Consider the following 12,439-nt stretch of genomic DNA (forward strand, 5'->3'; position numbering starts at 1 on the left):
TCTTACCTTTTGCTGCTTCTTCACTAAGGGATTCTGCTGTTTTCCATATGTTTGAACCACTGGTGATGAACAGACCATCACCCACACTTTTGCTCTTACTTCATTATTACATGGAACACAACAGGCTTCTCAACGGGTGACATGTGTTGCACTGGTTCAGATTCAGTGGGAGACAGTATTGCAATCTTGTGAATTCTCCCTGGTCTCTGCATGTCTTGTGCATAGCCATAGATCTACCACTGACACAACATTCACAGTCAAGGTGAGTGGTAATAGATTCCATATTTCCTGGAGAGGAGACAATAACATTGAAAAGACATACCTTAGATATATTTGCTACTTGTTCTTGGAATCCTGCCTGAAAAATCCATTTGCAGCAGCTTCAAATCACTAGACAGTTCTCAGACTGATTTCCAACTGTGTATGAGCAGCAGCTAACATATGCTAAGCCAGAGAACAGCATTCCCAATAGGCTAGCTTTCCTGCTGGAATCATGGTAATTAGAGATGGGTCACTAACTACAAGAGGACAATATGGGGAAGAAACCAACCATTGCCTTGTTGAAGGAACAAATTTGGTGCACCGTGTGCATATGGAAAATGTATCAGTAGCATGCAAAACAAGCTGTTTGTTTCACAAACTATTTACCCTTCAAAAATGACAGGAATTTCTTCCCAGTGTATGCAGTTTTTTATGTATATAATAACGGGAATATTTTGACTGATTAACAATGGACAGACCAGATGAGGAGTCTCTCAGAAGTAGAGCATTACCATCTGCCACTTCCATTAAAGGACTTAAAACTCAGAGAGAAGAAACAAGAATTTTGAAGAACTTAAAAGTTCAAGAAGAAGAAATAAGTGCTTTATGGGTCGCTAATGTCAGCAAAAGATTTGGAAGATCAGTTGAACAGAATGGATAGTATCTTGACAAGGGGTAGTAAAGTGAACATTAACACACATGGAGTGTAGTCAAATTAAATCAGATGGTGCTTAGTGAATCTGATTAGGAAATGAAATACTAAAAGTAGTAGATGAATTTTGCTATTTAGGTAGAAAAGTAGCTGATGATGGCAGAAATAAAGAGGATATTAAGTGCAGACTGCCAATAGCAAATGAAGCAGTTTTAAGAAAGACAACTAGGGAAGGGAGGGGGGGCAGCAGCCAGAAATAGTAACCAGGTGTGTGTGTGTGTGTGAGAGAGAGAGAGAGAGAGAGAGAGAGAGAGAGAGACTTGTGCTTGCGTGAATGTGTGTGTTTTTTTTCTGTTTTTGAAGAAAGACTTTTTTGCTCAAAAGCTTAAATGTTGCATTATGCCTGTCTGCAACTCAGTGCCTCCTCTATGTAGTGAGTAGCAATCTACCCTTTCCATATTGATTTTATTCTATCCTGGACTTTCCATTGATTGTTTTGTTCCAAGAAAGAGAATTATATCAAGATAAAATACAGATTTAAGTGTTAGGAAGTCCTTACTAAAAGCTTTCCTGGAGTACAGCCTTGAATGAGATATGTATGAGAAACAGTAGACACTAGAAGAGAATAGCTCTTGAAATGTAGTGTTATAGAAAAATGCTGAAGATTAGATAAGTGGAGGTGAATTGAATACCTAATGAAAAGATGATAAATGAAACTGGAGAGAAAAGGACCTCATGGTGTAGGACACAATCTGTTGCATCAGAGAACAATTAACATGGTGATGTAGGAAAGTGAGATTGTAGAGGGAGACCAAGACTTGACTGCACTAAGCAGGTTCAAGTGGATGTGGGTATTTGGTACTCATGCACAGATGATGTGACTTGCTCAGGGCAAACTAGCATGAAGAGCTGCATCAAGCTAGCCTTTGGGTTGAAGGCTACAATGATGAGAAAAAAAAACAACAATAGTATCAATAACTTATTTAATAATTTGGCTCACACATAATGACCTCTTGTTAATAATTCTGATTCAACAGTCCCATCATCATCATCAGTGTTCTGCCAAAAGGCAGGTTTTCACATGGTAGTTCTCCAGGCTGTCTGGTCTTCTTCTTCTCAGTATTCTCCCACAAACCGATCCTTCCAAAGCATCTGCTAGCAAGCACTCCCTTCTCAATGCCCCAGCCAGTTCTTTTTCCTTTCTCTTACAACATTCAGCAGATATCTTCTCTCACCAACCCTTTCCAATACTCTTTCATTACTCACTCTTTCCACCCAGCTTATTCTCTCCATTCTCCTCCACATCCACGTCTCAAATGCTTTTCATCCTCTCGTCTCAGCGTCCATGTTCCTGCAACATATAGTGCCACACTCCAGGCAAAACACTTGCCAAGCCTTTTCCTTAGACCTTTATCTAATTTGCCACATAAGAGTATGCCCTTTCTGTTGAATGCCTCCGTCACTATGGCAATTCGAGTTTTCATCTCCTGGTGGCATTTCAAGTTTACAGTTATTGTGGTTCCAAGATATTTAAATGCACTTACTTAGCTAATGGTAGATTGTCCTATTTTAATATTGGCCAGTTTGCGTCTTGTACTGATGACCGTACTCTTTGTTTTTGCTGTGTTTATTTGCATCCCATATTCCACACAAGCTTCATTCAGATCTTTCAGCATGTTATTCACTGTCCCCTCACTTTCTGCCACTAATACCATGTCATCAGAAAATCTTATGCATTCTATTCTCTTTCCACCCTTACATATTCCTCTTTTCCCATCTAAGCCTTTCGCAATAACCTCTTCGTGGTAGGCATTAAACAACAGTGGGGAAAGGCAACAATCTTGTCTACCACCTCATCCAATGCTGCTTCCTTCTGACATTTCATTTCCAATCCTTATCCTTACTTTCTGGTGTAAATATATATTCTGTATCAGTCGTCTCTTCTTCCAATCTACTCCTTTCCTCTTCAACATATCTATCGGCTTATTCCACTGAACTCTGTCAAAAGCCTTTTCTAAATCTATAAAAACAGCAAAGATTTCTCTACCTTTTTCCATATATCTTTCACCTATAGTTCTTAACAGGCCAATAGCATCTCTTGTTCCTTTTCCTCTTCTAAATCCGAACTGCTCCTCTGAAATCCCTCTATCCAGCTTGCCATATAGCCTTCTATTCAACACTCTCAGCAAGACTTTAGCTGCAAGAGAAATTAGACTGATGGTCCGATGCTCTTCACATTTTTTAGTGTTTCTCTTTTTCTCTATTGGTATCATAATTGTTGCAAGTAGAGATAAATAATAACTCAAGATTTTAAACATGACTGAAACAGCAACTGTTCAAATTCTTCATGGTAAATGATGACAGTCAAAACAGTTATCATTTACCATGATATAATAACTCACCAAATAGTGGCAGGAGAACACACACACAAAAAGTATTAACTTATGCAAGCTTTCAGAGGTAGTGGCTTCTTCATCTGGCAGAAGAGTTGAAAGAGAAGGAAAAGGACAGGAGAGGTTTAGGAAAATGGGTACAGTAAAGGAAAGTTACCCAGAACCTTGGATCAGGGAAAGATTACCGGACAGGATGGCCTTTTCCTAAACACCTACAGTTTCACACCTACAGTTGTTCCTTCACCCCTCTTCCTTCCCCTTCAACTCTTCTGCTGGAAGAAGGAGCCACTGGCTCCAAGCCTGCATAAATTAAACCATTTTGCGTGTGTATTGTCCTGCAACCGCTTGGTGAGTAGATTTTTGTATGTATCCAATTACATTATATTGTAAATAAATGATTATTTTTGTTGTTATAAATAAATCATAAATGGTTCATACATGTGTGTGTGTTTCACAAACACACTTCACAAAAATCTTGATGTATTTACCCAGTATCGTACAATGTATGACAGGTGCAAATTATAAAACTAAATTGATTTTTCCCTTTGTAACAACTTCTTCATGACACATGACTTTTTAAATGCATTGGTAGCATGTGCAAAGTACATGACAAACATATTTTTGGTAAATTAAGTATTTTCATTAGCACATTTGTATTGTATAGGAATAATGTGTAAATTTGCTCTTAAATTGAAATTTATTTCCATAGATGCAAGTGCTGTGTAGTAGATGAACTTACTTATTTTCATTACTGACTGTTTTATTGAGGTATGTAATAATTTGTAATGAAGTGCATACATCCAAATGCATGGGCATCATGTGGAAAACTTCCTCTAATGGATATGATGCTACAGTAAATTGTAAGATGAAACATGCTGAAGCAGTATTGCATTTCTTGCTAAGAAGAACCATGGATAAATTTGAGCCCAATCACATGGGGACTTAATCGACAAGTTTACTTTTCAAATATACCTACATTACTTAATGGCTAAGTGACTGATGACTGTAGCAGTCTGGTCCCTTTAATCCCAACCAACCAACCAACTTAATGGCTGAAACAATCATCCAGTCCCAGTTGCAGGTTGCCCGTTTCACAGCTTCCAGGGGCAACAAAACTTTGATTGCCAGTATTTCAGGCAATTAATGAGCGAATTTAAGAATTAAAAATGGTGTCACAATCTACACATTAAGAGGCGTAACCTGATGTTAAAAGATTTAACACAATAAGTTAACTATGAAATTCAGATACTGTGTATATTTCTTGAAGCTGCATAATTCATGACATGCAAATTACCCAGAGAATATTCGTCCAGTTTTTTCGTAACGAGAGCACTTTGTGAACTTCAACAAACTTTACAAATAATTTCAAACCTTCATGAAACTTTTTATTGCACTAAAGGTTCCGATTGTGTCTAGCTGCTGGTGTACTTTACGTACATGGTATGACTAGAATCTTGGATTTTCTCCCAGATTCGGAGGTAGAGTTTTGCTGTGGAAACTGTGACTTTGCATTCTTATAAATTTGGCATGCTTCTTTCATTGCTTCTACAACAGGGTTCTGACCTGTTTTGTGGACCAAGGGGAATCATTTCTGCGTCTTATTAATTTATTTTGTGTAAATCTCTCTATTGCTGTTGATACTATTTCTTTGAATTTGAGCCACATGTAGTCTACACTTACGCATTTAATTCAGACAGAATGGAGGCTATCTCTTAGGAAGGCATCAAGCAAATTTTATCTGCTTTTATAAGCAGATACATTTTGCATTTATTTTTAGTGGGTTTGGATGTTATGGCATTCAGTCTCTCTACAGTGACTTTTTGGTCAGTAATCCCTGTGTCAATCATGATGCTCCGTATTTGCTCTGGATTATTTGTTACTAAGAGCTCAAGTATTCACAATCATTTTCATTTCTGTTAGGTTCCTAAGCTAATTGCTCAAACTAATTTTCAGAGAAAGCAATTAGGTTAATTTCAATTGTTGTTTTATGGTGGCGACTAGCTTTGAACATATATTTTTGCCAAGATATTGTGGATAGACTGAAGTCACCACCAGATGAAATTGTATGAATTGAGTACTTATTTGAAATGAGACTCAAGTTTTTTTTAATCCTGCAGCAACCATAATATCTGAGGTGTGTGGTGTGTGTCGGGGAGAGGGGGGGGGGGCAAGGGGAGGAGGGGAGGAAACAAATTTTTATTTATTCTGGTTGTCAAGTCTAACCTGTGCCCATATTAACTCACAGCAACTATTTGTGTTAATTTCACTACAAGATAAACTACTTCTAATATCACCAAACAGGTCAACACCAACTGAATTTAATATAGCCTCTCTGAACATCATTAGATCCTCAGTAGAAACAGCACCTGAACTTATCTCCAACTTTAGCCAGCTTTCGGTACCTATAACTTCAAAGTCAGTGCTTTCTATTAACATCTGGAGCTCTAGTTCTTTCCCAACACAGTTTATAATTATAATCCTGATGTTTCTTAAGACTATCGTCGTTCTCTGTTTGACCTGCATCCTCTGGGACTGAAGTCATGCTTGTACTTTCCCTACCCCATCTAACCTAAAAATAGCTGTCCAGTCCCCACCAAACACTCCCCATGACTGAGTCTCAGAACTGTCTGAGCCTTTTATTCAGACCCTCCACTTGTCTCTGTATCAAAAGTCTGCTACAGGTCTTATCAACAGTGCTACAAATGGTGAACTCTGCCTTCATCTTGCAAGCAAGACAGGCTGTTTTTATCACTTCAAATAGCCACCTGGAACCAGAGAGAATCTCTTCTTATCCAAAGGGACACACATCATTAGTATCAATATGGGCCACATGTGGCAGTTGGTTGTACCCTGTGCTCTTATGGCATCCAGAAGGCCCTGTTCCACATCTAGGATGACTTCCCTACCCCCACCCGCCCTATCCAGGTATTCCCACAGAGTGCGTACTGAATTTTGTTCTCTCCTTGAGAGCTGTCACTCCAAGGGGCTCCGTCACATGGCTGATATTGGAGCTCCCAGATACCAATAATACAACTCTCTGTGAATTCCCAGACCTTGCACACTGAGAGGCTTTCACTTAAAAGGGAGAATGATAATAGCTGGCTCAGGATCTTTATCAGCCACATATGACATTTGAAAACTGTTTGCCGGACAAACCAGGGAGGTTTCACAATTGGTACCCTGGAAACACTTTTTCTGCCTATCACACCTTGAAACAATCTTCCTCAAGCAAAGGTGAGGAGTCAGCCTCAATGTGGTCCCTTCACAGTGGTGCCCACTAGCAACTGTCTCAAGCTGTGTGACCGAAGACAGCATCGCCTGGGGCTGTAAGTGAAGACCCACCAGCTCAGCTCACAACTGAACGTAGTATGTCAGTTCATGATAGTAATCATGATACAATCTGTAGATGGCATATTATTATCATGACAGGCTGCAGCAGTTGGGCTGATATGAAGTGGATAGCTACCAAGTGACAGGAACAGAGAAAAACATGAAAACAAACTTACAATTGATGACCAAATCACCAGTTGATCACTATGTCTTTCGATTCACATTTATTTCAAATGTTTTCCTGATGTGTTGAGTTTATGGAATAGGTTACAATTTTATATTGAGAAATATGGCAGAATAAGTTCTTGTAGTTGATTACATTTGTCCATGAAACAGACTGCCTCCTAATGTTATGTCCACTACTGTGATGAACCTCTTCACAGCAACCATCCATAAAGTTTCTGGAATGACACTGTATAGACTTTATTTTTTCTTTTTCTAATATTTCAATGGTATAACTTTCAGCCATCTTCACACTGAGCTAACTGAAGCTACAGGACACTACACTGCTTGTTCCATCATTTTAAACCACTAAAAATATAAGCACCAGAGACTACAATCAGTGGCAAAGAGTATGTATAAATTGAATCTGTGGTTATGTGGTTAATTCATGCTGGAATATCAATGTGTCATTATTAGCTGCACTGGTGCTTAAGTTTCCTGTTGTTTAAAACAACTTAACAAGTACTATATCATACTGTAGCTTCCGTCAGCTCACGCTGAAGACCAGAAGATGTATGGCTGAAGTATTATAAAAAGGAGATATAAAGTTTATGCAGCTATACTCCCAAAATTTTATGGAATGAACCTGGATGGTGTTTGCTGCAACTGTGAACACTATGTTATGAATCAGTATGTCTCATAGAAAATGGGCACTAAACCAGAGAAGCATCTCACTTTCTATAGAAATGAACACTGCTAGCCATGAAAATCGCGATCAATTACTCATGAAATATCAGATTTTACAATTATGAAAATAACTTTATATTGCAACAGTATGCTAGAAAATTATTAGGAAATTGAGAAAGTAGCATCAACAACTAACTACAAATAGTAAAATAATAAAAATTAAGATAAAGAAGGTAAATAAATTTTAATGAAAGGAATCAGAAAATTAAATTTCCCTTCCTGTGCTTTTAGAGAGCTGTGAACAACAATCTAATCATAATTTAATATTAAACAAATATTTTTGTTTACTAAGCTATCTTATCAATGAACATACCTGTTCTCGAAGAGATTTCTCATGGCTTACAACATGGCTAACAATTTGAGAGTAGAAAAACATGATCAGACTCATGGGAATTACATATGAAAACACGAAGATTGTTAGAACAAACATTTGATTGCTTGGTGAGCTGGTTAGGTAATCAAATGTGCAGCTAGTAAGGTAGCCCTCTGTAAATAAAGAACATATGATATAGCTTTCCTGTCTGTAGTGATGAAGAAGTTAATAAACAAAAAGAAAAGTAACATCACATCTTATACTAATACTAATATCATAACTGCAGCAAGCAAGCGCCATTAAAATATTTTATTTCATTGTAATAACTGCATAAGTGATAGTAACAATTTTCTTTTTTGTGGCTACCTCTCTTTCCTCTCTGACAAAGAAACTAACATTTCTGAAAACTAGTAGTAGTTTTCTAAAAAAAAGAACTGGAATTTTGCCTCCTGGTAGTTTTAAATTTTCTCAAGTGTGTTCTCCTTTTAATACAATATAATATAGTCTCCATGGTTTCTGAGATACAGCTATTTCAAACCTTTGTGTGCCATACTGGACAGCTGAATTAATCTGTTGCTGAAGTATTTGGAGAAAATCTTTCTGACAACAAGGACAGGAATGCACAACCAGTATTCTGCATATTTCTCAGCCTATTATACTATACCTCAATGAAATGTATTTGTGTGTTTAGTTAGTCATGGTGATGTTTGCAGAATTATTTGTTGCTGAAAGTCTAAATACAAATAATTTAAACAAGGGAGTAATTGCTTGCTTTCATTAAAATGTGCTTATGCATGTGTCAAGGGAGAATACTAAACAAATACTTGGTATGAAAGCTGCGAACGTCATTTAATTCAGAGTGATGGTGACAGTATGACCACAAGTTTTGATGGGTAATTGGAAGGAAAACACAATAATTTACAATCTGTTGTAAGCATCATTCCTGCATCACAGGTCATTTCCAATTGATGTAACTGAGAAACCATTGTGAACAGAGCATATATTTATATTAAATTTTTCCTTTAGGAGGAATACTCATAACATTTGTTAACAATGCTCATCTGCAAGCAATATGAACTATATACACACTGAATAAATGGACACACATACACTTCTCTACTGTAGAATACTAGCTGATGGTAAGGCCAAACATATGTTCCATATTTTTTGCTGGCACAGCATCCTTCTTAATACAACCTTACAAGAACAGAAACATGTTATGTTCAAATTTATTAAAATGATCAGTTTTAAATGTGAAAACAGACAAGTATGTATTTAACAACATATAAACAAGTATAGTGTGATACGATACAAGAGGCAAGTGTACCAAATGCATCTCTGTAATTTATACCACAGGAAGCATTGAATGATTTACCTGGTGCAAATCTGCTCCATATTTCAAGAAGTGGCACTATCGCCCAAGGTAGGGTGTAAGCCCAGATGAGTAGTACAAACAGAACAGCAGTCCCAGTTGTTAGTTTACCATCAAATGGCCTTGCTATTACCCTACAGTAAAAAAATTACACCCCTCTTATTATTTAAATATCATACCATTACAAAAGAACTGTGTGAATGTTTAGAAAGTTAATACTAATTATTGTACAGTACCCAGATATTATCATCAGTCTTTTATCTGGCTTATGACTGCTAATATAAAGCAAAACATGAACAGTTTTTTTCTTATCAGAGATTACTACAAGTTGTTAACAACACAGATTTGTCTAGAGCAATTGCTTGGACCATTAAAACTCTGCTAAATCCAAGAAATATGGAAATGGACTATGAACACAATACTTTTATAAATCATCGAGTGGAACACTTCAGAAACTAGAAAGATAATAGATTTGAATTACCATTCACCAAACAGGACCCAAACTTGTAACCACATCTTGAAATATAACTACTTCAGTTAGGTTGTAAGAATGTATTTCTATAGCTTATCTTCTCACTTTTTTGAAATTTTAATATAATTTTTGTGGATAAGTGACATTTTTATTATTTTTTATTTTATTTTATAATTGGGTATTAATAAAGACTGTTAAAAATACACAAGTATGACTACAGATCATTGTCATTACAACCTACACTCCAAAAATGATATAGACAGAAAAAAATTGTAAGTGTTCTGTTCTCTTTTTGTCTGTGCTCATATGATGTCACACATGACATCATCATTACGTCATAGGATGAAGGCGATATCCCACATCGTTAGACTCAGTTGATCTCCCCTGCCTCCGGGCTACCCTACAGATCTGTCACTACAACCTGCATTAAAAATATATGTACAGATGCAAAAGAATATTGTCAGTTTTCTGTTCTCTTTCTGTTCGTGCATGTAAGACATCACATCCCACATCATTATTATCCACAGAACAAAGTTGACAGCTGGTTTCAGTTGACCTGCGTGGAGCTCTTCAAAGATCTGACTGGCAGATCATCCCCATGTCTAAGTTTTATCTTTTATTTTGTCATACACCAGACATATTGAAATGTATTATGTTTACTATTTTTTATTTTAATAATTGTTTTTATTTTATAATAGGAGAATCTTCTTTACACTTTATCAGTATACTTGCACTGACTTGTGTATGTCACATGATTCCTTATGTAACCTTTCCCATTGCATCTTCTGTACCTTTTGTCATAGTTTTCTGATCCATTCTTACAACTATTGATTAACAGCAATAATAATAACTGAAAACACCAATCTAGAGAATGTTTTTAATTCACTATGAAATTAGTAATTGAAAAAATGTATAAATTTGAATTTTGGTATATCAAGACTATTTTGTGAGAGGAAACATGTCCTAAGGTGAAAGAACCAGGCTAAGAAATGTAATAAGAGGAATTATGCAAAAATTATTTAAAACAATGAAACTAATTATGATGAATTTCTAACAATGAAAGATTATGAACTGCATATTAAGAAAATGTAAATATATGAGTGGCAGAGGTCATGAGGTTTTGTTGCTGGTCTTGTCTTGTCTTTAGTGCCTATTGTGATTTGGAACATTGTTCTTTAAAGCACAAATGGTATAAAAAAAAGTGTCTTGTTATTGAGCAAGGCAGTGGAACAACATGTCTTGATACGTAAGATAAATATTTCAGAATTACCTCTAACATTTCTTTCTACTCATTGATGTAGTATTGCTTTTGTGCTCCAAAACTCACCTTGTTGAATAAATTATTTCTAAAATTATTAATTTTGTTGAAACTTCCTGGCAGATTAAAACTGTGTGCCCGACCGAGACTCGAACTCGGGACCTTTGCCTTTCGCGGGCAAGTGCTCTACCAACTGAGCTACCGAAGCACGACTCACGCCCGGCCCTCACAGCTTTACTTCTGCCAGTATCTCGTCTCCTACCTTCCAAACTTTACAGAAGCTCTCCTGCGAACCTTGCAGAACTAGCACTCCTGAAAGAAAGGATATTGCGGAGACACGGCTTAGCCACAGCCTGGGGGATGTTTCCAGAATGAGATTTTCACTCTGCAGCGGAGTGTGCGCTGATATGAAACTTCCTGGCAGATTAAAACTGTGTGCCCGACCGAGACTCGAACTCGGGACCTTTGCCTTTCGCGGGCAAGTGCTCTACCAACTGAGCTACCGAAGCACGACTCACGCCCGGCCCTCACAGCTTTACTTCTGCCAGTATCTCGTCTCCTACCTTCCAAACTTTACAGAAGCTCTCCTGCGAACCTTGCAGAACTAGCACTCCTGAAAGAAAGGATATTGCGGAGACACGGCTTAGCCACAGCCTGGGGGATGTTTCCAGAATGAGATTTTCACTCTGCAGCGGAGTGTGCGCTGATATGAAACTTCCTGGCAGATTAAAACTGTGTGCCCGACCGAGACTCGAACTCGGGACCTTTGCCTTTCGCGGGCAAGTGCTCTACCAACTGAGCTACCGAAGCACGACTCACGCCCGGCCCTCACAGCTTTACTTCTGCCAGTATCTCGTCTCCTACCTTCCAAACTTTACAGAAGCTCTCCTGCGAACCTTGCAGAACTAGCACTCCTGAAAGAAAGGATATTGCGGAGACACGGCTTAGCCACAGCCTGGGGGATGTTTCCAGAATGAGATTTTCACTCTGCAGCGGAGTGTGCGCTGATATGAAACTTCCTGGCAGATTAAAACTGTGTGCCCGACCGAGACTCGAACTCGGGACCTTTGCCTTTCGCGGGCAAGTGCTCTACCAACTGAGCTACCGAAGCACGACTCACGCCCGGCCCTCACAGCTTTACTTCTGCCAGTATCTCGTCTCCTACCTTCCAAACTTTACAGAAGCTCTCCTGCGAACCTTGCAGAACTAGCACTCCTGAAAGAAAGGATATTGCGGAGACACGGCTTAGCCACAGCCTGGGGGATGTTTCCAGAATGAGATTTTCACTCTGCAGCGGAGTGTGCGCTGATATGAAACTTCCTGGCAGATTAAAACTGTGTGCCCGACCGAGACTCGAACTCGGGACCTTTGCCTTTCGCGGGCAAGTGCTCTACCAACTGAGCTACCGAAGCACGACTCACGCCCGGCCCTCACAGCTTTACTTCTGCCAGTATCTCGTCTCCTACCTTCCAAACTTTA

At 38.2% G+C, this 12,439-nt stretch overlaps 1 protein-coding gene across 1 annotated transcript in view; it reads right to left on the minus strand.

Annotated features, from left to right (window-relative positions):
* Window positions 1-12,439, minus strand: part of LOC126252775 (opsin, ultraviolet-sensitive) — an 87,966-nt gene that overhangs the window by 14,082 nt on the left and 61,445 nt on the right. Inside the window, exons 4-5 of the mRNA XM_049953704.1 lie at window positions 9,234-9,364; window positions 7,859-8,031 (exon numbers count right to left, since the gene is read on the minus strand). Coding sequence (XP_049809661.1) covers window positions 7,859-8,031; window positions 9,234-9,364 — 304 coding nt within the window. The remainder of the gene's footprint in view (window positions 1-7,858; window positions 8,032-9,233; window positions 9,365-12,439) is intronic.

The sequence above is a fragment of the Schistocerca nitens genome, chromosome 4 (assembly GCF_023898315.1).
Source record: "Schistocerca nitens isolate TAMUIC-IGC-003100 chromosome 4, iqSchNite1.1, whole genome shotgun sequence".
NCBI lineage: Eukaryota > Metazoa > Arthropoda > Insecta > Orthoptera > Acrididae > Schistocerca > Schistocerca nitens.